The 26861-nt window shown below is 40.7% G+C and overlaps 1 protein-coding gene across 2 annotated transcripts in view; it reads left to right on the forward strand.

Annotated features, from left to right (window-relative positions):
- Positions 1 to 522: 522 nt before the first annotated feature.
- LOC113978565 (heat shock 70 kDa protein 12A) overlaps positions 523 to 26861 on the forward strand; it is a 55028-nt gene continuing 28689 nt past the window's right edge. Inside the window, exons 1-7 of one of the 2 annotated variants that reach the window (XM_027705601.1) lie at positions 524 to 688; positions 13315 to 13467; positions 15039 to 15124; positions 17147 to 17274; positions 23475 to 23661; positions 24549 to 24653; positions 26329 to 26445. In XM_027705601.1, coding sequence (XP_027561402.1) covers positions 13452 to 13467; positions 15039 to 15124; positions 17147 to 17274; positions 23475 to 23661; positions 24549 to 24653; positions 26329 to 26445 — 639 coding nt within the window. In that variant the 5' untranslated portion in view covers positions 524 to 688; positions 13315 to 13451. Of the gene's footprint in view, positions 689 to 13314; positions 13468 to 15038; positions 15125 to 17146; positions 17275 to 23474; positions 23662 to 24548; positions 24654 to 26328; positions 26446 to 26861 lie in introns of both variants that reach the window. The other variant, XM_027705600.1, reaches the window with a different exon arrangement.

Genomic DNA, 26861 nt, shown 5'->3' on the forward strand with positions numbered 1-26861 from the left:
AGATCAAGTGACAGCAGGGGTGTTTCTCTCCCAGGTCCTGGAGACAATTAGCTAAAAATCACTGGAAACATGACGTTCTGGCCTGATGGCACCACAGAACCACGTGGAAGAGTTCATTCCAAAGACAAATTTAAAGAATCCCATGTTGTAAAAGTCACCCCGTAATTCATGATATCGAGGGACCTACTAAAGTCTGACTGTTCGGGTTACCTCTACCTACACACTCCTGGCAACCCGACGGCAAGCAGCCGGTGCAACCTTTGCAGGCATCCTCACGGCTCCGTCTCCCGCAGGATTCCAGCACCCTTTCCCGGAGCCCAGGACGAGGGAGGGGCTACGGAGAGGGGTCTCTTTCCATAGCTGTCCCCGTGGAGGGGTTTCTGCTTCAGCAGCCGTGAAATCCGCATCTGGGGCTGGGCTGTCCGTCCCTCGGAGCCGCCCCCCCGCCGGTCCCTTATGCGGCTGCGGGGAGGGAGGGGCGGTGCGGCCCCGCAGCCGGCGCGGGAAGGCGTCAGCGCCGGGCCGGGCGCGCAGCCCTCCCCCGGCTCCGCACAGCCCTCCCCCGGCTCCGCACCGCCCGCAGGAAGGCGCAGCGGGGTGGGGACGGGAGGAAGGAGCGGAGCCTCCCCCGGGCTGGGCAGCGCGGCTCCAGCCCGTGCCATGTCGGAGGCGGGGAGCGGAGCTGCAGGTAAGGGGGGAGCGGCGGCGCTGCCCCCTCTGGCTCCGCCGGGCCCCGCCGCAATGCAGGAGCGCTGCAGCCCGGCGCGGCCCCGGCCCATCGGGGGAAGCCGCAGCCGGAGGGAGCCCCGTCCGGGGGCGGGGAGGCGGCAGACAATGTCCCGGCCCCGCCGGCCGGGCTGTGCCGCACGGGCAGGGCAGGGCAGGGCCGCCGGCCCCTCGCTCCCGGGCCCGGGGGTGCCCCGCGGGATGGGATGGGATGGGACGGGATGGGACGGGATGGGATGGGGGCTCCTGCGAAGCGCACCCCGCGGAACCCCCCGCGCAGCCCCGGGGCTCACCCTCCATCCCGGGCCGTCCCCGGGGAGCCGGGGCAGCAGCGCGGGGGTCCAGGTGACAAAGCGATGCGGCGGCACCGCGGGCGGGGCCGAGGCGGGGCGGGAGCCCTGCCCGGGGCGCTGCGGCGGGCGCGGCATCCCCGCCGGCCGGGCCTTTGTGGCTTCGTCCCCCTCCGCCAGTCAGGGTGTCCCTTTGCCGAGGGAGAAGAGGGAGGGCTTAGACAGGAGATCAGGGGCTGCTGCTGCCAGAGAGGCAGCACCCCGCTGTAGCGAGTAGCCTGGTGCACTGGAAGAGAAGGACCTGGCAGCTGGGTGGGAGAGACGGCGCTTTCTGGGCTGAGCGCCTGAGCATCCCGGCGCGTCGTCGGGGACCGGGGAGCTCCCACCGAGGTGTAGGTGTGGGGGAAGCCCCGAGCGGGGAGTTTTACCACGTTAGCGGGTCCGCATGTCTCTGATTTTGCAAACTTGACACGAGCTGAGCTGAGCTGGACCTCGTTTTGCGTGAAACAAGGATTCTGTGTGTTCGGTCCGTTTGTGGTTACGCTGTGCCTCATAAATATAACACAGCCTTTGCAGGACAGGGGTGGTCTCTCCTTGTGTGGAAAGGGAGCTGGGGGAGGGAAGGGGGTTCCTAGGATACAAATGATATGGATGAATAACTCTTAAGGGAAATGCAGACTCAGCCTGATTTCATTCGAGTTCTCCATCCCTTCTTCCTCACTGTATGCTGCAAAGGTTTGAGGAGACTGTAATGCTGAGCCAAAGGTGCTGGTAGAAATGTATGGGGAAACTTAAAAGGTTGGGTTTGAATACAAATAATAGTATTTGGGGAACATTTGGAATAATATAGCTTAATTTCAGTGCAAGTGGAATAAAAGAGCAATAAAGAATCCATTGAAAAAACCCAAAACCAACCAGACTACAATACTTAGAAACTATTTGAGTCTCCAAGACGACCTGCCCTACTGGATTTTCTTTCTCTCCCCCACCTCCCCATCTAAATGTTCTCTCAGTGCTTGCTAAGTCTCTAATATCTGTTTGATTTGAAGTAACCTGTAACAATTTTCTAGCATGCAGCTGACAAAGGGAAGAACAGACTGACGGATTCATTTGTCTTTCAAATGACAGGGTATCGTGTGTTTTGTTTTCTGCCAACTTGCAAGGTTAGTGCGATGCAATACTGAAATGAAGTAATTTGTGACATGGGGAGAATCTGCACAGGAGGGATTTTGTTAGAAGACTGAAGACCAGGTAGTAAAGCAATGATTTGTTATGTCAGAAATCTTTATGTTCTTGCCATGCACTGGAATGCTGAAGCTGTCAGAGGAAAAAAGGCTTCAGGGATAAAACGTGATTTGGTGCCTGTTGTATTGACAGTATTGATGCTGCAGTCACTTATTGCGACAGTACAATGCGTAAAGAGATATCTGTGTGTAACATAGCTGAGTGTTGTGTGCAGTGCTGCTGATCCTTGTTACAGCTTCAGTTAGCACAGCACTGCGGTACCTGCAGCTTGGTTAGTGTGAGCCTGGCTGAGATTGGTCATACCCAGGAGCTATTGCATGGAAAGCTTCTAATTATACTGACTTCTGTCATTTCTAAAGTGTTGGCTCACGACTGGGTAATGCTGGTTGAGCCGACAAGTTTTCCTTTATGATACTGTCACCCTGTGAGCTTTCAGTCCAAATGTTTCGTTCATTCCCACAGGGACAGCACTTGGTGTTCAACAGAACTGCCCTTCTCTGTACCTGCAAAGTCTCCCCAAAGCTTCAGTCAGCTGTAGTGAAGGCCCCAAGAGGTCTCTTCTGTGCAGAGGTGTTTGTAGCTGATGTGTGTATGGTGTAAGTGGGCTTCATCCTAGTCCACAGGGCGTGACCAGGGTGTCAGTCAAACCCCACTGTCCCTGGGTGCTGGAAGAGGTTGCTGCAGCCTCGGATGTCAGCTCAAGTTAAAGCAGCCTCTGGGAGGCCAGTTCTGTGCAGGAAGACCACAGTGCTGCCTCAGCTATAAAAGACCTGATCCCTGCATGTACATGTCAAGATTTAGGATATGTTTTGCTCTCTAACTGTGTCACTGGTGGTTGGGGTTATATGGGACTTGACCGGTGTCTCATCTTGTGCTCTTTTCTGCCAAATACTTCTTTATTTCGTTGAGTGCTGTTGAAATCTTTTAGGCCCCTCCTGGATGTCATATCTGCTGTTGCAATTAAGACTGAATTTCTTTTTTTTTTTTCCTTTTGAAGTTGCAGATCTGGTCAAATATTTTAAAATTTCCAGTTACTTATTCTTCTAAGCTGTTCTGGGTGATTAGCTCCCTTTTGCCATCCTCTGCTATGATTTTGCCTATTCTATCTATAAATGCACAAAGCAACCTTCCCTTTCTTAAAAATATACTTTTTATGTTAAAACAATAACATTAAAGGATCCCGTAATGTCAGTTTTCTGTACCTGAATAGGTTCTGCCTTTTGACAGTGTGTCAGATGGGATTTCACAAGTATTTGACTTCAAAAAGTGCACCATTTATGGTTTTAGAAACTTCTCCTTGTGGCTGTTTTAGTCTGTAGGCATTGTGAAGAAGCAAATTGGCTTTTTTGGGTATTTAAACAACCCATGCTGGCTCTTAGTAAACGGTAAGGGAAGATGAAAGGAATGAAAAACAATGCACGCAAACAATGCTACTTTCTGTTAGGAGAATGAGAACAGTCATGACCTTAATTTGGCATGAAGCAACATGACCTTTTGGGGAGTTTGATCTATTCCATTTTTTCATGTTCTTTAAGTAAAGTAGATTTTAGTATTTTCCATATGCAGCTTTAGTGAAATCTTTAGAGTATTTTGTCTATCCCTAAATTACTTCAGTTCTTACTTATTCAGCTGCTGTCCCTTTCCTATTAAACAGCCTTGGCAATGGAAAACAGAAATGGGTGAAGCTCCAGGTTGCATCAGTATTGCACTTGCTTGTTCAGCTGTATTTTTGCAATGGTGAATGAGAGAGGTACCAGGAGGACTTGGAGTCTGTTCCAGCAATGAGCTCTGAAGTCCATTGGTCATGATTGTAAATGGTACACTTGCTTCACAAATGTTTTACTGAGGAGTGTGCAGATGTTTGGTGCTGTAAGGTCACAGATGTTGGTGTTGAGCTGAGGGAATGCTGCTGCCAAGTAGAAACTCAGTGATCTGAAATGCCTGTGACATATCTGCAGGCTTCATCATCTTCACTGTGACAAGTGTCCTGGCTCCAGGGTCATTAAATTGAAACTGCCTTTTCTTAGTGACCAGGGACATTTTTGATCTTAAAAGAACATTCCATAGCTCTCATTACTCAAAAATATCTCAACTCTGGCTCATGTGCTGTGCTTTTAAAAGTCACAGTGATATGCATTTAAAATAAACAAATGCAAGTTTTAAATATTGCCATAACTGCTGTTAAAACAGTGACGTTGCAGTGTTTTAAAATTAGTACAGCAGTGGTTAGCTGTGTAAGTAATCAGTATTAAAACAGGAAATTCCTTCAAAGGCTGTCTCAGAGGGATTTGAGAAAGGTTTTCATGTAAATGAAAAGGAAAATGCAGTCAGTTCTAATAAGTAAGCAAATGAATAAATGAAAATACTCAGAATATGAAGGCCAGCATTCAGCCTAGAAAGCCTTTATTCTTCACTAAGGACTTGACAAAATGCCCTTACTCAGGACTGCATCAGGGTGTGTCAAGGACATCAGAGAGTGGCTCAGGGAGCTGTGTGGGTGTGCCCTGCCATCAGCACCTTGTGCTCTGCTCCTGGGCAACAGTCACTGGGTGCTCGCTGGCCCCAGGATTGATTTGCAGGGCTCTGGGTGGATCAGTTCTAAAGACATCTGAATTTGCAAGAACAGGAGACCTGGAGAAGGTTTTTCTTTTAGCTGTTTCTTATGTCAGTCGTTCTGAGTCAGTCCCTGAGTCAATACACTCAGACTGTGCTCTGCAGATGCAGTTTCTGAGGAACATTGAGAGAGATTACTAGTAATTGTTATCAGTTTGAGTCCAGAAAAGTGTGTATTATGTGACTGTAGTTCCATAATAGCAATTCCATGCCATCTGAGGGAGTTAATCCACTTCCTATCTATGAAGAAAATCAGTTTCTATTGTGGGAGCCTGCCCAACCTGCATTAGTTTCCTTGGGGAAGAGACCAGAGATAAATTATTCTCTCTATGCTACTTCCTTATCCCATAAGGATATCTGGGAATTCTGCTTCAGTTTGTCCATTTGGGGATACATCTTGTGTTCTCAGTGTAGTTCAGGACCAGTGTCTGGGGTTGAAGCAGTTTCTCTCCAAGGGTTTTGCAGTCCTAAGCACTCTTATGTCCACCTGTCCTGACACAGCCTTTCTTTGAGAAGTTCCATGTGTTTGTATCCACACTTTGTCTTTTTCCTATTCCCTGTGAGGTTGCAAGAGGGAATATTCAGGTGTTTCTTTCCTCATTACAGAGCTTGGAATGTTTTTCTCTGTCAAGAGATAATAGCAACATTAAAATAACTGTCCTTTAGTACATCCTTGTCTCCTCAGTGTCATTGTTTGGGAAATGTGACCATTTGGTCTTGTGCATTTCATCATTGTTTGAGGACTCAGTGCTGTCTCCACATTTAAAGATCAAAATACCTGAGGTTAGGCTAGGCTGACTGTCAGCTAGACCCATTCCCTGGTGCCAAACAGATACAACAAATTTAACATCTTTTTCTCAAGTTTCCATGGATACCTGAGTAGAGCACACGCTGTAATCAGAACAGCAGGGCATGCCATTTACAAAAGCTTCCAGTATTGTCCTTATGGAACTGCTGCACTCAAAAATCAACCTTTTGTAGTAGCTTTCTTGCTGACTCAGCTATGGTCCTGTTATGATTTTAGCCACAGGAACTCCTCTGAAGGTTGTACCATTGGCTTGTCACCAAAAGCACTTTGCAGGTGATTTTCTGGCTGGTCAGTGTTGGTCTCGGTGTGATCTGTGTGCACAGTCATGGCAGCTCAGAGTGGTAGAAGTGGCACTTCAATATAAACCTGATTTGTGCTAGTATCAAAAGCTCTGGAAATGGATTTTGGTTGGTGACTGCATAACTTTATGACCTACTCTACAAATACTAATCATGTATTTTCTTCTTTGCTCATATTTTCCATGAAACTTTCTTCTAAGCCTGATAGCTGATGTGTTTTCAAGATCACCAAATAAAAAAAATAATGCAAACTTACTTTTGATACAGCATTGAGGTGTCACTCAGAAGCTAAATCAACAGACTATGGTTTCACAGATGACTTTGCTAATGATTTGTCAAATGTGATGGGATTTTTTTCAGTTTAGCCACAACTAATATTCTTTTATTTTCCCATGTTTGAAAAAATTGGGTTTAATAGCCTTGAAGAATATGAAGGGATTTATAAATAGCATCACTCATGCTGACTACTATAAGTAATGGCTATTCTAGTTGGCTGTTCTTTTTACCCTGCCCCCCACTTTTTTTTCCCCTGTGAATTGGTGAGAGAGGTTTGTTTTTTCTTGTCTGGCCTCTACAAATGTATGAATCGTGTTTAGCATTCCTGAAGATTGGTAATATGAAGACAAACATTTTCAAGTATTTTTTCCAATTTATGTTTTAACAAAAAGGTGTCACTGCATTCATCCAGCTTGATGCAATGCAAGATACTTTGTGAATCTCAGAATGCTTGAAAACTAAATAATCTTTTTGCCTTCTAAGTAAACAGATGCCCCCAAAAGTGTACTTTTTCCTTTGTGGTGGACACATGGTCTGGAAAAGCTGAACAGCGATTCTTGTTCAGTCTTTGAATAATATTTCCTTGAACATCTCGATCTAGAAGGTAAATCTAGGATTGTGGTTTTTTTGGGATACATTTGCATCTTGAGATGCTTCTTAAATAGAGATTTGCAGTAAAACAGGGTTTGATAACTCTGGAATATTTTGATAATGCATTTTAAAAAGAGAAAACAATGAATTATCCCACTCTCAGGTGGGAAATCATGTTTTGTCAAAGAGAGTGATTAACATCACTGGAGTTCTGTTTTATGAGTATGGTCCTGGGAATTAGAGCATAATCTTATTAGTGCCATTCCTGATAACCTTGCAGTGAACCAAGAGGAGGAGGTAGATGATGACAGACATCATGATGAAGGAGAAGCAGCAGGAAACCTTTTCTAGGAAGTATACAGAATTCTGTACATCTCTGTTTTGCCTTCTGTTCCTTATGTGTTTCTGGATGGAGGAGATGAGAGATACAGGAAAGCAGTGCTTGCACTGAGGCAAATAGTGCAAGGAAGCCTGAGGGAAGCAAGTTCAGAGAAGAGCTTGTTGGAGGAACAGCAGATTAGTGTGTATTAAAGTATCTGTGGAATATTTAGAAAGATCATGGAGAATTCTCTTCTACCAGTCTGAGCTGCCAAATCTGTTGTTAACCCACCTGTATCACAACATGCAGCCTGCCCTTTGCAGCTTGGAACCCAGGATCAGTTTTGTCTCCCCTGGCAGTCGTCCATGGGTGTGGAAGAGCTGGAGTGGAGGGAGAGAGGGATCACTGCAAGGCAGCCCTGGGGAGTTCCCCCAAGCCCAGGAGCTGGGGCGTGGGCAGCTTTGGAGCAAGTTGGAATCTCATTAGGACGGGGAAGGAAAAGGGAGCTGGCTGATCACAAAAGCTGGAAAGCTCTCAAGTCATTCAAGGTGGAGCTGGATTTAAGACCTTACAGTGTAGATGGTGAAAGGGTTGGAGTTGAAGGCAGCTGAAGGGCAGACAGCTGTTGGTGAGGACCTGTCTGAGGCACTGCATACCCAGCACAGGAGTGTGATCAACTCTGGTTTAGTCTAGCTTACCAAGCATTAGTGAGGTCAGACCAAATGTAGGTAAAATAGTTCAGCCTATACCCTGTCAAAAAGAGGAGAAGGGAACATAACCCCTGTGGCATTTTCAGAAGGTTATTGCGAGTTCTTGTGTGCTTCTTTCATCTTAAATTAAGTTCACAGATAGTGTCTTTTGGTTTCCCTTTGCCAGTGAGGTGCAGGAAAATGAATATAGTCCACACAGTGAGTTGTTAAAAAACAACTTGGGGTTGTTTTTCAATACTCTTAACAATAAAGGTAAAAACTTGACTTAAAAAATTTGATAGCATAGTGAAAAAGTAATTCCTCTAGTCAAACTGTAATCATGGTGGGAGACAGTGTAAAAGCATAAATGGAAAAGGTCAAAGTCGTAATGAAAAATGTCTTATTCTTAGAATTTCATCCAAAGAATTGGGAGATTTTTTTTTTCCTTAGGAAATTACTGTGCTCTAATTGGTATCAGTGCAATGAATACCAGCTCTTTGGGGGACCAGATATTATGAAAGGCTATCAGGAAACTTGGATTTGTATCAGAGATTAGCTATGGCCGTATTCATGGAAGAGAAGTGTATCACAGTTCCAGCAAACCAGCTGGATGCCTACTGGCATTTTAAAACAAAGAACTCTGATTCTGTTGATGGCAATAACAGTGGTGCCATTGGATTCAGTAGAAACAGAAGGTTCTTACTTCTGATATGAAATATGGGATCTTTTTATTACGCATAAGAATATTTTAAGTGTTTTTAATGTTTTTTGTATTTGCTTCTCTCCGTCTCTTTTTTTGTTGTTCCTTAAGTATTTTCAAAGGCCATCTTTGTGTTTACAGTAAAATGCTCTAGGTTGTCATGTTACATTTGGAAGCTCTGACATGTTGTATTTAATGCAAAGCAAAATCTCAGCAATGGGAAAAGCTGAATAAGCTAGTAGCAATATGGTAAACCCTTCTTTTCCTGTTGAGCAAACATCATTAGCCAGCTTTGCTTGTGTCAAAATTATTTTGATGCTCAAAAAGATATATAATCTTTTGAATGAAAAACAGTGGTATTGTTCCATTCTCTTATTGTCTGATGAGTACTCTATAGCCATATTTGATTCAGTACATCAGTTTGGGTTTTTTTCCTTTTTTTTCCTAAATTTTAAATCCAGATACAGTGCCTAAATGGGAAATAAAGCATTTGGCTAATATTTTGGTATTGCCAGCAGTCTGACTGAGAGCAGAACAGTATAGGTACATATAGCAGCAGTCACTCTCACCATGTGCTGGATGGCTGGAAATTCCAGAAAATTGGTTATCAGATATGTGCCAGTGTTTGATTTGTGCAAGTATTCAGCACATACATGGTAAATTCAGTTAACTTGGATTTATTGGAGCCATAAAGCTCACTTGTAATAGTGGCATTTTTAGTAGGTCTAATGCATCCCAACTTACCCTGTGCATCTGGTTCATCAGCCTACAAATAGCTGAGAGCTCAAATGTTTTGGCGTATGGAACAGTGGATATGCATTCTACAAATCCAAAAGAGTTATTGCAGCTTTCCTCTTGAGCCAGGGTGGTGTACTGCAGCTATTTTCAGTTGGGAGTTTGGGAGAGCCTGGAAAAGGGTGTGCAAGAACCCACTGGGTCCTTGGAATGGATCCTCAAGCTCAGTCAGAGGCTGAGATCTGCACAATGAATGGAAATAATTGCATTGTATATTACGGATTGAAAAAACCAATTTATCATTGTAAAAGCACTTCTTAAAATGCTGTAACTATGATCTGAAATAAGGAATAGTATTGATCCTGTTGTTGATTCAGCAAATAGCGAGAAGAGTTTAATTAGCAAGTGTTGGGTTTGTGGCCACTCTGTCAGGATAGAAATAGAGATTAACTTGCTTGATTGGGATATAACATACACACTGGTGTTCAGGCATCATCCTACAGAGAGGTGATATTGTGGTGATGTTGCTGATTTTCAGGTTTGCAGAACAGCTGTAGGAGATCCAGAGCCTGGTGAGCCCCTTCCACCATCACTTGGAAGTGAGGTCTGTGAAGGAAAATGCAGCTTCTCTCCTTGCCAAGCCTTTGCTTTTGTAGGCCTGACTCTAAAGAGCTGCAGAATGTGCCTGGAAAGATCCATGGTGGGGTTTTGCATGGCAGAGTTGGGGCTTGAGTCCTTATTTCTTCTTCTTTTTCTTAAAGTTGTTTCTTTTCCATCTGGTGTACTGGTGACACGAGACATATTGAGAAATGTCCCCCCTTCCCTGATCTGACTGCAGTTCTGTGCTTTCTGCTGTGGAGTAGAACACCATGCTGCCAGGGTTCCTACTTTGACTTGTTACATTTTTAGAGATGATTCCCACTTTAGCTTATCCATTGCCTGTGTTGCTTGGATTGTGGGGAACCTTGTGCCCGGAATCCCCTGCTGTGGCATCCTGCTTCACTGGGGAAGGGAACAACTTCCATGGAATGTGAAGCAGGAGATTTTACTGATACCTTGTGCAGTTGAATTATATATAGTTGAAATATTTAATAAAAACTGAATTTAATAGAAAGGAGAAGATTTTGTGTGGCTGCTAAGACGTTATTTAGTTTGAGTCCCACCTTAGTGGGTTGTGACTGTGAGGTTGAGCAGTCATCTTTCTAGAAACAGGTTGAAGCTGCTGTCTTGAAACTGGTTATCTGGGCCTGTAGTGGTCCATGTCTGATTTTTATTTTTTTTTTTTTAGTGTTCACTAAAACTCATTTATCCAGTCCTGAATAGGAATGTGTGGCAGGGGCTCCCAAATATTCAGAATAGACTTGCAGTCTTGCAGCTGCCACTAACTGATCGTTCTAGTTAAATGATGAGCTTGGTCCTGTTCTCTGGATCTATTAGAAAATCAGATTCAGCTGAACATGCAATCAGTGAACTATTCACACTGCATCAGCTAAGTTTTTATAAATGTTCTGGACTTTGCTTCTACTCTGCATTCTGTGACACTTAAAGGTTAATCCTTTATTGCGTTTTGTTCAAATCTACAATGTAGCTGATCATTTACTGAAGAACAGAAAAAGCTAAACTGATTAGCCTATTGCAGGAAACCACAGAAAATAAACTCTTGCGTGTGTTTAGATGAAAAGAAGGAATAATTTAAATTAAATCTACCAAACCAACAATTGGAGCTAATGTGATAATGAATATGATTCATGATTAATACAGTATCTGCTGATCTCATAATTTCAACAAATTCTGTAATTGTTTAAGAATTTGCAAATCAGATAGGACCCTCTGAATGTTAAAAAAAAATCTGAAAATGGGAGCCTTCTCTGTTTTGCCTTCCACTTCTGTTCACCTTCAAAATTCCCAAGGTGTTCTTTGGCAATTGCTTAGGTTAGGACTGAAGTCAGAAATTGTAAAGATGTGCTCAAAGTTATTCTGTACACATTTAGTGAAATTACCCAAGCTCCTGATATAGACAGTCAATATTCATACCATAAGTAAATTTAAGAATTTTTATTCAAGAAGTTTGCATTGTATTTAGAAAAAGATTATTTTCAATGCCGGTGTAAGTGTTCTAAGACTTACTTTAATTTGAATTCTAGATCAGATTCATCTATTTAATTTGGTGTGCAAATTGGCAAGGATTAACTGTTTATTTAATGTATACTGTTTAGCTATATGTTCCTTTCATAGCATGTAGTTTGACCCAGATAGAGATCCTTAGTAAACATGGGAGATAAAGCTGGAACTTGAGCTGTGTGGAACATTACTTGATTATGTTTTGTCATCACAGAAGCCTTAATAAGTTATTCTGCATTAAAGAACTGTTCCAAATACTGTGATACTATCCAGGACAGGCTAGGCATCCTTTTTCTGTTCCTTGCAACCCTTTTTCCAATCTCTACCTTGGAGCAGATGCTTTTGTTTCCTTCAGATCAACCAATCACAGTGCTTTAGAGATAAGAGATTCTTAAATATCCTGGAATATCCATTAATTTACTGCTCTTCAGAACACAGCTGTAAAAATTGGTGGCACATGCACATTTTTTTCCCCCAAGGAAACACTAACTCAACAAAATATGAAAGCTCCCATATGGGCAAATATATTTTAATACCTTGCAGTTTAGATAGGGTAGATGTTACAAATTTCCTAATTTCATTTGCTTTTAACAACTGTTTCACTGCTTGTTGAGAAGAAGTCTTGACATTGAATTCAGGGTGATGGGCTTCCAAGCCATTTTCTGTATGTGCCAACCACCCTGATAAAACACATCTTAACTTCCCAGTGTTCTGAACTGCACTTACTCAGAGCCTCTTTTAACAGCAACGTTGGAATATCAGAGTTATGGCTGCCCCAGTTATTGCACATGATTAGTTGGTAGTCATGAAATCAGTCCCGACTTCTGCTTTTGCCACCATGATAGCACCTCTATAAAACCACTCTAACAATACCTTTGGGTTGAAATTGTACTGTGCTGCTTTAGAGGTTGTAGCACGGCCTTCCATGATTTTCCTTGCTTGATCTTTCTCTAGGCTGGTGGCATGTAGGATGCGTTGTAGAATTATTTTATTTAGGTGGGTGTTTGCAGGAGCAGCAGTGAATACAGTGCAGAATGGTCATGGGTTTGGAAGGGTTTTTTTTCTCTCTTCTGAAAATATTGATAAATCACCTTAACCTTCCAGCAGAGCTGAACAGTTGATGAAAATTAGAAAAAGTTAGTCCTTCTATAATTCCTACCTTTATGTGTAAGTTATCAAGAGCATTTTGAAAGTGAAATGTCCAATTTATTTCAAAGACTTTTGATGAAAATATCCAAGTCCATTTTCTGTTTTAAACATTATTTTTTGTGGATCTCTAAGACAGACCTCTTATCTCTGATTAACATTTTTGGATGTGTTAGCAAATATTTTTACACTTAGGAATACAGTGAGTGTCCTTGTATACTTTTTACACCTTTGGATTATCACAAGTTAAGTGAATAAATTCTTGATAGAACACCACCCAAATTAGCAGTTTCATTGGATGGATATGAATATTGCACTGGTTATTTAATCACCGCTCTGTGAAATACAAAAAGAATGTGTATACGTTCACACAGGATTTTCAGAGTTACATATAAAGCTATAAATAAGTTCTCAAGGTACACCCAGGCTGATAACTGAAGACAGGATGGAAAATACATCATGGAATGGTTTGGGTTGGAAAGGACTTTAAAGATCATCTAGTTCCAGCCCCCCTGCCATGGGCAGGGAATCCTTCCACTATCCCAGGTTGCTCCAAGCCCTGTCCAACCTGGCCTTGGACTCTTCCAGGGATGGGGCAGCCACAGCCTCTCTGGGCAACCTGTGCCAGTGTGTCTCCACCTTAGTAAAGAATTTCTTCCTAATGTCTGGTGGAAATCCCTCTTTCATGTTAAAGCCTTTGTCCTTTGTCCTATCACTACATGCCCTTGTAAAATGTCCCTCTCTGACTTTTTTTAGGCCCCCTTTAGGTACTGGAAGGTGCTCTAAGCTCTCCCTGGATCCTCTCTCCTGGCCTGTCTCCAGAGCAGAGGTGCTCCAGCCCTCTGAGCATCTTTGTGGCCTCCTCTGGACCTGCTCCAGCACATCCCTGAAACATGAGTGCGGAAACAGGTAACCAGAAGAATTGGTGACAGGGAGAAACACTGCAGCACAGAGAGAGTGATTGATGTCTGCATTTCTGCTCTGCAAACTCAGCATCCTCAGCAGGGGGAAAGAGCCAGTTTCCAAAGGTGTTGAGTCAGTATTGTGATGTCCTGGTCTGCTCAGGAAGTACTGGTTCAGGTCCAGCATTCCCCTGGAATGACAGCAAGATGCAAGGAATATCTATTGTGATCTGTTCCTTTTAGATCTAGATCTATTCTGCTTCTGTAAATGCTTCTGAAAACCAGGCTGAACATGCATGTTATAACTTAAAGAAATAAATGGGGCACAAGAGCAATGTTAAGATTTGGAGGAACATTTTTTTTGTCCTGTGGCAGATTATCCCATAGTTGCCCACTGCAGAGTTTTGGAATCTTCCCTGGGAAACAACACATATTTGATTACCAGAAACAACAGGATTCTTCATTAGGTGATTCCAAGGTCTTTGAGAGTAGCTTCTGTGTCATCTTGGAATAAAGCTTTGACTTGTCAGTCATGTCTAGGAATTACATGCTATGCATAAGTATGTGATATATCCAAATAGGTAATAAAAATACATTGAAATGTATTATTTAATATTTATTATGATTATTAATCTTCAGAGACCTATTACATCATTCTGCTTTACATCTCATTGGCTTGTCTTCTACAGAAGAAAATTCAGTAAACTCAAGGCTTACATTTGGGGACAGAGGGGTATGAGCAGGGACAGAGTGTGTGGTACCATTTCTACATATTGATAAACTTTTGCATTCTTCATAAAAGAACATATGTATAAATCTTTCTAACTCATTGATACTTAATTGTTTTAATATGCCATTTCCTTTTCTATCATCAACAGTGTAAATACAAATAGTGCATTACAGTATTTGTCACTCCTTTGTCTGTTCCTTTAAATGAAGTTTTAGTGTTGTATGCCGGGTAGAAATATTTCTTTGATGACTTGTTATTAATACTTTCCTTTTTCCCAGCTGGATTCTGTCCTGCAGTAGTATTAACAGCTGCAAGATGTTTCAGTGCAGAGTGTATTGAAGAATAAAAACAGAGGCAGTATTGGGAAAGTTTCAGAATAAAGGCTCAGGATGGTCTAATTGCAACTTACTCTTCCTGCTTTGTCCAATTGCTATCAACTCCTCTTTTTCTCTTAAAATGAATCTGTCTTTTTTGATCTCACAGCCTGTGTTTAGTTTCTGCATTCAGACATTTAAATCTTGGGCCATAATGTGAGTGTGTAGTGTTCGAGATGCTTGTATCAACTATGATTTGTGAATATATCTAGGAAGAATTTTAAAATTGTACATGGCAATGTAAGGGGCAAAAGAATGCAAGTTAGTCATGAAGGTCAGACAAATATTTTAAAACCGAAACTGCAGCTGTGTCTTAGCATGTTGTAAGGGCAAACCGTGTATTTTAGATGGCAGCTTTGGAATTTGCTTTCTTTTTTAGCAGATTTGTTACAACTGAAAAATAGTATAGCTGTTTGCAAAGCATACCCTGCTCATTCTGCTTACTGACACTGACAAACATTTGTTTCCTTTTAGATGCAGTTTCCACATCTGCTTACTCATCACCAGCCAAAAGTTTGGGAGACCCTGGAATAACTCCACTGTCTCCTTCCCATATTGTGGTAAGAAATGCACTCTTAACATTTACTGTGTGCTGACGTTACTTTCTCCTGCCTGGTTAGTGGGACATAATTTCTTCAGAAAGCTGTCATTTTCTCTCCTAGTGATCCCCTTTATGCTATCCATAGTATTAAGTGACATTTTGGTCACACTAGGGTTGGTGACAGAGCTCTCATTCATTTCATTGTGGTCCTGGTTTTGCTGGTTTTTACTTGCTGCATACTTTTGTATCAAACACAGGGGCTTCTTGATCCTCAGGGTTCCCAAGTTCTGCCCCTGTCTTTATCACTGATTTATTTAGGCAGACCCTGAAAAGTCCCATTCAGAAAAAAACAAAGGGATATATATGATACTGAACAGTAAAATCCAAATTCCCAGAGAAAAGAATCTCCTCCTATAGATACATACATCTAGAGAGAAGCTCAAAATAGAACTGGTTTCATTTCTTAAGGAAATACCAACTTCTATAAGCATTAGAAGCAAGCAAATGTCCCATAAAGGTGGTATGTTTAATCTCTGGTACATCATGCTGATTTTGTTGATAAAATCCTATTAAGTTTCACGTGTTTTTAAGATCATCTGTATGATTTGTAACACAGGAAATGCACAGTGTATTTCATGATATTGCAAGGGATTGTATTCAGAACACATTTTATCCTTGTCAGACTTCTGCCTTAGCTTTCTGAATCAAATTCAGAGTTGTGCAGGAACCCATCTTGAGGATTTCCAGTGTTCTCACTCATAATTTTTTGCTTTTATTCCCTTCTTTCTCCATATACTCTAGAACTTCCCCTTTTACTTCTATCATACTGATGAATTTACATCCTATTTCAGACACATTTGCTCCTTAAACTCTTTGAGGAAGACATAAAGATCATATTGTCCTAATTGAAAAGCTTTATTAGGAGAATCCAAACAAATCTTTCCTGATTTGAGACTGAAACTTATTACTCTTATTTCTCCATTTTAAGTAGCAGGCCTATGGAATGATCCTGGCAAAAGTAGGGGCACAATGGAAATGTACTGGAAGTAGTAGGCATGGAATTAATGGAGATATGTGGGGAATATGGTGGAACACTGCTCACAGAGTGAGAACTTTTGGCAGTTCCTCTGTAAAAGATCACGACAGTTGCTTCAGTTCTCTTGTCTTGCTAAGTTGTTTGTGCTTTAACCCCCATCAGCATGTGAATAGTTCTTTGATGTTTATTACTTATTCCTCCTTTATATGGGGTTTAGGTTAGGCAACACCCTACTTGGGAATGGTACCACTTCTTGTTTATTCACACCGTGCTTTGTATCAAATCATTATGATTTGAGCCATAATCCTTCCAGCTCTTCTAGTTAACATTCCTACCTTGCCCTGAGTGTGCTTTTCAGGGATTGCAGGATTACAGGTAAAAGGCAGGAAGGAGGATTCAAATTCACCATAAGCAGCCAAACAGTTTTCCACATTCTAGCACAGGCAGGAGGAGAGAATGCATGTAGTGCTTGCAAAGTAAGTGTTATGTAAATTCTTCATAAATAAATAATTTTCATGGGATATAAAGCTTATTGCTGTATTTTGGGTTGTTCTGTCTCCGTTATTTTTGCATAGTAATAGTACCTCATGTTCAAGGTTATCACACAGTTAACTCCTAAAACCACCAAATAAGTCCCAAATGTACCACATCAGTGGATATAAACATATTCTTCAGTTGATCAGTTTAAGAAAAAAAACCCAAAAACCAAAAGAACCCCAAAACCACAAGTTTTAACAATATAGGATAAGAAGTATTCAAAAAATTAGTATGAAGGAAACTCTTGATCAGAAGATTATATATAAAAGGCTCTAGCAAATATGTTGAGTCATATACTGAATTTCCTCTTCCATTGGAATATGCAGCTTTTTGGTGTCAGCTTTGGTCCCAAATGCAACTGTAGGGAAGCTCTTATTTTGTATGCATGTCACAGAGAGCAAAAATACTGAGGGTCACAGTTATTCTGATCAGTTACTCAGTGTCTGTTTTGCCTCTACTGTTTAACAGAAGGACTCGGATGCAGATGATGCTGTAGAACAGTTATTTCTTGTTGTTGTGGCTATTGATTTTGGCACAACATCCAGTGGCTACGCCTACAGCTTCACCAAGGAACCAGAATGTATTCATGTAATGAGGTAAGGGCTGCAATGCAGCATTTCATTTTGGACTGTGATAACATGGGCTGTCTGCAGTAGCCATAGGTGTTTCCTACAGGAGCCTGAAGTGTCTAGATCTGTCTAGACATAGTATGAATATTTCTCATGATTATAACTTTCTGTTGCATGTTATTGTATTCTAATTTGCTTTAGTAGTAGAAACATATCCTCTTATTTTGCTGAGTTTACAAGATGACACAAGTGAAAGGAGGGATCAGTGAGTATATAGAATTTTTCAGGGAGCATTATTAAGTCAGGATACCCTTATCTTAGATACCAAGAGAAACTACACTTTACTAAGGGTCATGGCATTTCCCAGGAGTTGCCCATCCCCTGGAATCATACTTGTGTACAACACTAAGTTACTTGCACCCAGAAACTGGTAGTTTGTTTGACTGATTGAAGCTTTGTAGCACTAAATTTGAATCCAATCTATGATAATGAACCAGTGATACTGGGAAATAAGCAATCAAAAGGCATGAATGTAAAAATGAAGGTTTAATGTGAAACCTGTTCTGTTTTATATGTATGTAAGGGACAGACTTCAGATGCTCTCAAGTGGAGGGGTATTTTTTTATTTCTTAATTAAATGAACACAATATAAATCAATACAATTGCAAATACAAAAACTGTTATGGCAGCTGTGGGAAAGGTGTGCCCTGCAAACCATTGTTACACTGTTTTATAGTCTTTTTATTAAAAACCTGTACAATTCTTATTGAAGTATATTTAAAATCACTATGTTGTAACAAGGCCAAGATCATTTCAGACATAAATTAGGTATGAAAGCTCAGTCATAGAAGAGTCTAAACAATGCTGCTGTTATAGCAGTAGGTAATGTTCTGCAATACTGAGAACAAAAGGTCAAAAAGAGTAATTTGCTGCAGTCCAGTGTGATATACTGCAATTTTTCTAACAAAGATGGTGGCTGAATGCAGCTCCCTTAATCTCAACAGACAGTATTGGTTGTGCAGTCAGCCTGCATAGTTGGTTTGTGTATGGTTGTAGAATATTTCTAATGCAACTGAGGGATTTGAAATACTGTCTAAGGGGAGGTAAATTTCTCAATAGTATTGTGCCATCCAGGTGCAAAATACCACTTGCAGTATGGACAACTAATGCTTTTGAGGGCTTTTATGCATTTCAACCCTGTGGTGTTCTCTGAGCAGCACGGGAAGGTGCACGAGGCTGGAAGTCAAAGGACAGGCCATGCGTTGCTGTCTCAGAAAGGTTACAGGATTGTCAAGTTGAAACCCAAGTTTATCAGTTCCTGTTCTCTTTTGACAGCAAGTAATTAATTAAAGTTCTCGAAGAAGTTGGATGCAATGAGGGAAGACATCTCTGAAGCTGTACCTGAGCAAGCCTAAAGTGTATATTCTATGCTGTTCCTATAACCTCTGTGGAGATTTTACTGTGTGAAATCCCTACCATTTCTAGGGAAGTCCTTTAAGTTCTTTGGACTCCAAGTTTTATCTTAGGACCTGATTTTGCCATTGGGTTCACATTACAGACTAGATTCTCCTTCCAGGGTACCAGGCTTTCTGCAGTCGATGATTGGGGACACTGAAATCTAGATGCTTTGTGCCCAGCCGAGAATATATTCCTAATCTTAACTGACTTTGCTACTTATGGTTCAAAACATGGTATTTTCTTCCTAACACAATAATGGTAGCATGATTGTGATTTCAGAACTATGTAGTTATTGTATGAGATACTGATATTGAAAGAAATTAAATAAATTACTTCATGGATTTCCAACCAGAAGAGAGGAACATTTGGCAGGGGGGGTAAATGTATTCATATTTCCAATAGGTATTTCAAACAATGGAAAATATTTTAATACCAAGAATTATTTAAAACTTTTTTAAATAAATAAACATGGCTGTCGGGGAGGAATTTTGAGCAAGATATAGCTCCAACTGACTTACCAAATAATGTATGTAATGTTTTTATATATATTTATATATAAATACTCATGAAATTATGAAATTCAATTAAAAGAATGGTATATTTATCAAAATAAGTCTTCAGTAGTTCAGAAGGTATTAAGAGGTTCAAACTCTGTATATAATGAGGCTTACATGGAGGATAATTTACAAATATTTCAGGAGAGTAAATGTAACTTCCCGCCCGCACTCGAGAATGTTTATGTTAAAATAAAGCATACCAGTGATGCATGGTCCTCTGTGCTTCCTAAGATTTTTTTCACCTTTCCCTCCTTAGTGTTGATCCTTTCCAGAGACTTAGATTTCTGACTGCCTTTTAACAAAGCCGCTCTTCTGTAAATGTGTCAGGGAAGGATAAGATGGGTTTATTTAGAAGGTCCTACTTTGGAAAAAGTGAACATAAGGGGCTTTAGCACCAAGTTTGAGTGTAGTGTCAGCAGCACCATTATTCTAGTCCTGTAATTAGTAGGCAAAGTCATGTTTTTGTGTGTGTTTATTTGCTGTGATGCCCAGTACTAAAAAAAAACGAGTTTATAAGTGTTGACCTACCAGAGTTCTTTAAGCATATACTTATCTTTAAATGTATGAGTAGCCTCAGTCGTGTCAGCATGTGTTTGGAGTTGGGTGTGTGTTTCTTGATGAACAATGAATGTCTTCATTTTGATTGCAAACCACTGGTTACTGTTTTATCAATGTTAGGTACAACTTCACACGTGACAGCTCTTGTAATTTCCCCCCAACTTCTCTTAAAGGTAGTTGTGGTTAACTTCAGGTTCTTGTTGCAGAGTAGGAGTATGTGTTGTTTGCTGCATACCTTGACATTGTGAGTAAATGCATATGAACAGCCTGGCCATGAGTTCTTCACTTCAGCGGGCAGGGCAGCGCCAGGGCCATAATGAAAGTTTGCTGCTGTAGAACGAGTTAATAATGTCACATTTGGAGAGAATACATGAGCTGTTACACAGTTTTGAAAAACTCCTATTGATTTATATGCCATTACATGAAGTTACAGATGTTTTGGCTGCTGGTTAAATAGCAACAAACTGAATGTGATTATTTCACAAATGGAAAAAAATAAATGGAAAAATGCATGTGGTTGTGAAACAAATTGCAGCCCGTCTTTGGAAGGAGGGAGACTGTGGTCTCTTTTCAGTGTAACTTCAATCTTCAGGTTTTATCTTTTCCTTCTCTTCCCTGGCTTGTAGTTATTGGGAGACACACACTTGCCTTTCTGCTGTGTACACGCTCCTAGTGGCGTTCATCTGCATTTTGATGATTGCACTCTTTCATTTCCTTGACTGTTTTGCTGCAGCTCTGAATCAAAATCTCATCACTCTGCACAGATCACTCTTAGCCAGATTGAAGTGTAAGGAAGGACATTTCTCTAACCTTAGTATAACCTTATGGCCCTTTCCTCACTAATTTTCCTCTTGTCTCTATTTTCACTTCTCATACACAATCGAGATGTTCTGTGGATATAAACAGGTCTGTGCTGTTTGTGTCACTGTTGAGATAATCCATCTATATCAGCCTACAAGCTCATATGTCTGCATTTGGGCAAAAATCTACCTTGGTTCTGTCTGAATAGCTTTTTTGACTCTGATTCTGCTCTGAGAAAATATCCCCCGTATGCATTTAGAGCAATTCTGGCTTGTATAAGTGTATGCTTTTAATAGGTATTTTATTTTTATTTTTCTTAAGAGCATTATTACCATTATTTTGCCTGTACTGGTGCCAAGAAAGAAAACTACAAATGAAGGTGTTGCAGTCGTAGCTCTACTAACTAGAAGCCCCCACTAACTGGAGTGAGGCCAGAGCTCCACCTGAGAAGAGTGTTGCAGCCAGGGGTTACCATTCATGTGCCTTTGCAGCTGCTTCTCCCTAGAAAAATGTCACATGGCAATATTTTTAAGTCTCTGATTGCCAATGGTTAAGTCACATTTTGTTTTCTCTTATTGCCTTTTCTGTGACTGAACAATAATACAGGCTGAGCAATTATCATGTCTAGTTTCCATCAGAAACTCGTCAGGAAGTGAGCATCCAATTCTCTGGGTGGCTTTGAAAATTTCAGCCTGTAGCATTGAACATAAATTTGTCTTCACTTAAACCGCACCTTAAGTGTGCTTGTTCCGGAAAGAGAAGATGTGCCTGGCCGTAATGAAAAACAAAGAAGTATTGTTATTAGCCACAGCCTATTTATGGCATTTCCCCCGGTGACTCAGAATGAATCATTAATGATTCCAAGGGAAAACGATAGCAGTCTGTCTCCTCTCTGCCTGCAGTGGCTGTGTGGGATTGAACAATCTGGTGAAATAGCAGTCTTTTCTGCTCATAGGCTGTGAGATCCCAGCTTCTTCACATTGGAACCATATGTTTGCTGTAACACCTACTCAGAGATTTTGGAGATGACCAAGTGCATTTCTAGCAGCAGGTTAGAAAGAAGTGACCTGGAGCAGAGCCCTTGCCAGCTGATCATAGCTCAGGGCTGAGTAGCGGAACTAGGGAGGTTTAGGAAAGTTTTTTCAAGTTGATGAAGATGGAAATCATTCCACTCCTCATCATCTGTTTCTGCTTCAGAGCAGCAGAATTGTCCTGTTCAGACGTGTATTCTCTGCTGTCACTGCTGCCTGTGCAAAAGGGGGCAGATTTTGCTCTGTCTGATCCAGCTGAATGGTCTGAAGGGTTTCCTGCACGTTACAAGATCCTGGTCCTTGGTACTTTGCCAAGGATGAACCCCTTAGTTTGCAGTTTTCCATGTCAGTTTTCTGCCTTGGTCTAGAGGTCAGTTTATTTTCAATGGATTCAACTGTTTTTGAGAGTGAAATGGAAATGATTTTTTCTAAATAATCTGCCTGTGTCACATAAACAACTACCACAGAGCATGGCAGCCTTTCTGTGCTTCAGAATAAGGACTTCATCAGGAGTATGTTCTGAAAGTGCATTTTGCTATCTTTAGAAAAAAGCAATCGACATGTAGTTTAATAATGAATGCAGCTGCCTGTGTGATCTTAACTTGGCTCCTGTTTGAGCTGTGTTATGATTATGTCTGAGAGCATAAATAGATTTTCTACTGATGCCTTTTTAAGAAAATCTTTTCTGGTAAATGTTTGTTTCTCATACTGAATGTACTTGTATGTGAGGGGGGAGGAACAGTCATGGGAGTTTCTTGTTCTTCCATTCTGCCTTGGGGTTTTTTGTGATGGGAAAGTGAGGAGAAGACAGGAATGCTCACAGCTGTCTCTGGGACGACCTTCTACTGTCTGACCTTGTTGTCCTGCCAAGCCCCCCTGCAATTCCTGCTGCTGCGTGCTCCCATATTTGATGTTCTTTTTTATTATCCATTCTGTGAAACAAGCTTTGGGTTACTTCTGCCTATCCTCAAAGATGCCATCGCAGTCTTGATAAGAGAGGATAGTTATATTCACCAGTGGTGACAGAAATATTTTGGTGCCTTTAAGATACTTGGGAGTTGGGGAATCTGCTTCGTTTTTGACAGATTAAAACTTTTACAGCATTTTGGGCATTTAAAACACAAAATTCATCAACTTCAGGTGAGTAGAGAGTGCAATGGAGAGAGGTCAACATCTGCAGGCATGTCTTCAGAGTTTCAGGTGTCCAGGAAATGAGGCACATGGTCAGATGTTATTTGAACTGGCTTGTCTTGTTTCAGAGAGTATTCTGTGACAGAAACAGGGATTTGATCAACTTCTCCATAGTGGTGTGCAGATGGCTTGAGCAGGTCCCTAATTCTGTATAGGACAAATATCCCGTACAAGTAAACATTCATGGAGCCTGATAAGAAATTGGATAGCCCAGATTTGGGTTTTTATTAGTTGTGTTTCAGGATAATTACTTTTTTTTCTTTTCTGTACAATGTTTATTACATTTGTGTGCTTAATTAGAAAATTTAACTACAAAACTGTTTCCTTTTTAATTGTGTATGTCTTACTTCAGGGAATCTGTATTCTTTTCTAAGTATGATTATGTCCTTAAGAATTATACAACTAACCACAAAATATATTGAATTACCTGAAACAAAGATTGCAGTCCTTTTTTCTTAGGTGGGAATAAATCCATTTGATTTTGGTATTGCAGGTTTGAAATTAGTATCTTTGGAGGGAAAAGCAGTCTCTGAAATTTGCCACCACATTGTTTTTCTCGTGCTACACTTGTTTTTTTTCTGTGGCTCTAAATCTGAGCATCACTTACTGAAGCTGTTTCACGTCTTGGTAGACGATGGGAAGGTGGAGATCCAGGTGTATCCAACCAGAAGACACCGACCACTATCCTCCTAACTCCAGAGAGAAAGTTTCATAGCTTTGGCTATGCAGCAAGAGATTTCTACCATGACTTGGATCCCACTGAATCGAAGCACTGGTTGTATTTTGAAAAGTTTAAGATGAAACTACATACCACTGGTGTAAGTAAGAACCAAGTAGCATTTGCTACTCAAATTGTTTTCCTCTGAACAGTACTAGATCCTTGCCTGAAGATTGTCAACTAGAAGTGAAGCAGCTCTATTTCTAAGTTTAGAGGGTAAATTAAGCAAACAAAACTCTTCAGTTAACGTGATTCATTTTGCTTCTCGCTGCATTTGGCAACTGTATTTTGCCAGCCTTCTTTATAAATCTTAGAAGTTCAGTATCTACTTTGCTTAGATCTTCATGTCCTAATTTTCCTGGGTGAAATTCGTAGCTGTCTGGGGAGTCTGCATGAGTTGATTTGTTCTATGAATCTAGTCAGCAGAAATGGAATATAAGAGCCATACTGAGCTCTAGTGCAGAGGAGCAGATTCACCCAGAATTTGTTGCCAGAACTGCAAGTGCAAATCATACTGTTAATTTGACGTTATTCCTATTGATTATATTTTTGTCTTTAATCCATTCTAGAGTTTTGGGAATCAGCCAGTACTTTCTCTGTTGAGGTGTTTTCTGGTTTCATGTGTTGGTGGGAAGCCAAAAATCTAGGCTTTTAGCTCTTAACTGGGCTTAAATTTCTTGCATATGCAGCTTTGTTGCAATTAATTACAGATACACTTATTGCAATTATTTAATATTTAATCCATATTCCTCTCTCTGTCTGCAGTTATCTGTAGACATGGTAGGTGTTTAAAAACAAAGTCTAAAATAAGCAGCAAAATGTCATGCTCCAGGAAATTCAAGTGATGAGTTAAATCCTCTTCAGAACAGTTTTGTCACTTTTTCCTAACCAGGTGGATAATAAGGATTCCCTTTCCTCAAGCAGTGGGAATAAATTTCATGTTTACTTTTTTCTTTTAGTAACTTCCCATTGTTTTCTTTCATGTAGAATCTTACCATGGAGACAGACCTGACAGCTGCAAATGGCAAAAAAGTCAAAGCACTTGAGATATTTGCTTACGCTCTGCAATTCTTTAAGGAACAGGCCTTAAAGGTGGGGTAATACTTCCTTATCAAGATCTTCTGTATTTATAACTGGTATAAATATGAGCTTAACACTTTTAACCTTGCCAAGTTTTGACCTCAGTAGTATTTGATGTGAACAAAGCAAGGCAGGTGTAGAAACCCTGGGCAAGCTGTGGACTCGGAAGAGCTCACAATAGTCTGAAGTATTATTTTCCATTTCCCATTTGAAATGTTGCAATACTCATTTCTTGTAATATTCTGCCTGGATCACAGGATGGTTTATTGTGTTCTCCAGTGAAATAAATGGCCCCAGTAAACTGGTTTTGAGATTTAAAACCTCATGTAAACAGTCAGTTGTGAATTAAGTAAACATTGGCTTCAAACGTGCCACTCTAATGTCAACATAAGCATAGCAGTTCCTGGGTCAAATCAGAATATTCATCCAAGCAAGCATTGTTTAAAATAGCTTTGTTGCTAAAAGCTAACCTACTTTTTTGAATGGGTTTAATTTATTTTCTCTGAGATCTCAGTCTCTTCCTTATGGCTGCAGAGAAACAATCCTACCACTTCAATTCAAATGCCTCATGGTTTCAAAGACTTTTTTAACTGTTTTGTGGTTGGTTGTGGAGTCACAATGACTGTGAAGCTGTGCATATGGGGGGGAGATTCTTAGCAAATGTGAATGCAGTTGGGTACAATCCCGTATTTACTGTGCTGCCTGTTCAGGGCTGCGTCCTTTCCTGGTGTTAATAACTAAATCCCTGGCATTTATGAATAAATCCTGGAACTAATTAGACAAGCAATGTAAGTGAGCAGTTCCTTTGGACTATAATCTGTCCGTTTCTGTTGCCTTGTGCAGTATAAAGGTACTACTTTTCCAGCATGGATTTTGGAACTGCAGCATAGCTAAACAAACACAACACCTTGGCTCAGCACATGCAGAAACATTTTTTACGTTCTAAAGGCCTGTTGTTCACCTTTCTGAACCTTTCTGTGTTTGGATGGAGATTTAGATAGGACATATGGTAATGACATTTTACTTGGAACCTTTCCCAAAACATGTCAGTATATCACCTAATTTGCAAATGCAGTACAGACTTTCCTCTTTTTAAGGGAAAAAAAGGACAATAAAAGTACTAAACTAGTCTTGAATGTTTGCTTAAAGCAAAATTTTGAAGGAGCCATCAGTCATTTTTTTAAAGGGGGTTAACTGTAACTTCCCCTTGTTAACTGCATTGTAAAACTTTGATTTAAAGGTAAGTGGTGTATAAAGAAGTAATTGAAAAATCCAGTTTGTAAAACATAGTGTTCATCGGTGATACTTCAAATATTTTTCTGTCTATTAATCAAGATGTGTGAATTCTTGAAGCTAACAGCAAATACCACACCGCGACTAGGAACGTATATAAATGTTTTGTAACACTCTGTAAATTGCTGCTGTTGCAGAAACCAAATTTTCTACTTCGTGTTAGCAGTAAACTTTTCTATAGGTCTCCTTGAGAAAACTTCAACCCTAATCCCACCTTTTGGCACAGCAAAGCATTCTTGACAGGTTGGACGTAATCCTGACTCGTAGCATAAATGTAACAGGAAGAAAATTGAAAAGAAAGAGTTACTGTTACTGGAGCCAGCAGAAAATAATATTTTCTTGTAAAGTAGACACCTATAATTTTTGCATTCACCTCTATTTTCCTTTTATTTAGGAGCTCAGTGACCAAGGAGGCTCAGACTTCGAAAACACTGAAGTAAGATGGGTTATTACAGTGCCTGCTATTTGGAAACAGCCTGCAAAGCAGTTTATGAGACAAGCTGCCTACAAGGTAATATTACAGGCTGAATGTAGAAATGCCTCTTTAAAGCCCTAGTTAGTAGGTTAAATGATAAACTGTATTTGGGACAATTAGCTCTAGTATAAACTGTATAAGGGTTTGGAAATATTGAAAGAGGAGTTAACTCTACCAAGCAGTACCTTAAGTTATATGTATTCATCTCTTAACTGCCTTTTTCTTTCTATTTACTTTTATATGTTCATGTCCCTCACTGTAGACTGATATTTTAGTCACCCTGAACAATATATTGGAGCTGAATTCAGTGCACATGGAACAGATGCAGTTTTGAGACCCAAGGGAAAGTTGATTTTAAAATACTGGACACAGTTTTGTTTTGTTAACTTTCTTTAGGTCATCACAGACTTTTAAAGTGAAAAAGAAAAAAAAAAAAGAGGGAAAGCAAAGAG

This window comes from Neopelma chrysocephalum, unplaced genomic scaffold (assembly GCF_003984885.1).
Source record: "Neopelma chrysocephalum unplaced genomic scaffold, ASM398488v2 Primary Assembly neopelma1_347, whole genome shotgun sequence".
NCBI lineage: Eukaryota > Metazoa > Chordata > Aves > Passeriformes > Pipridae > Neopelma > Neopelma chrysocephalum.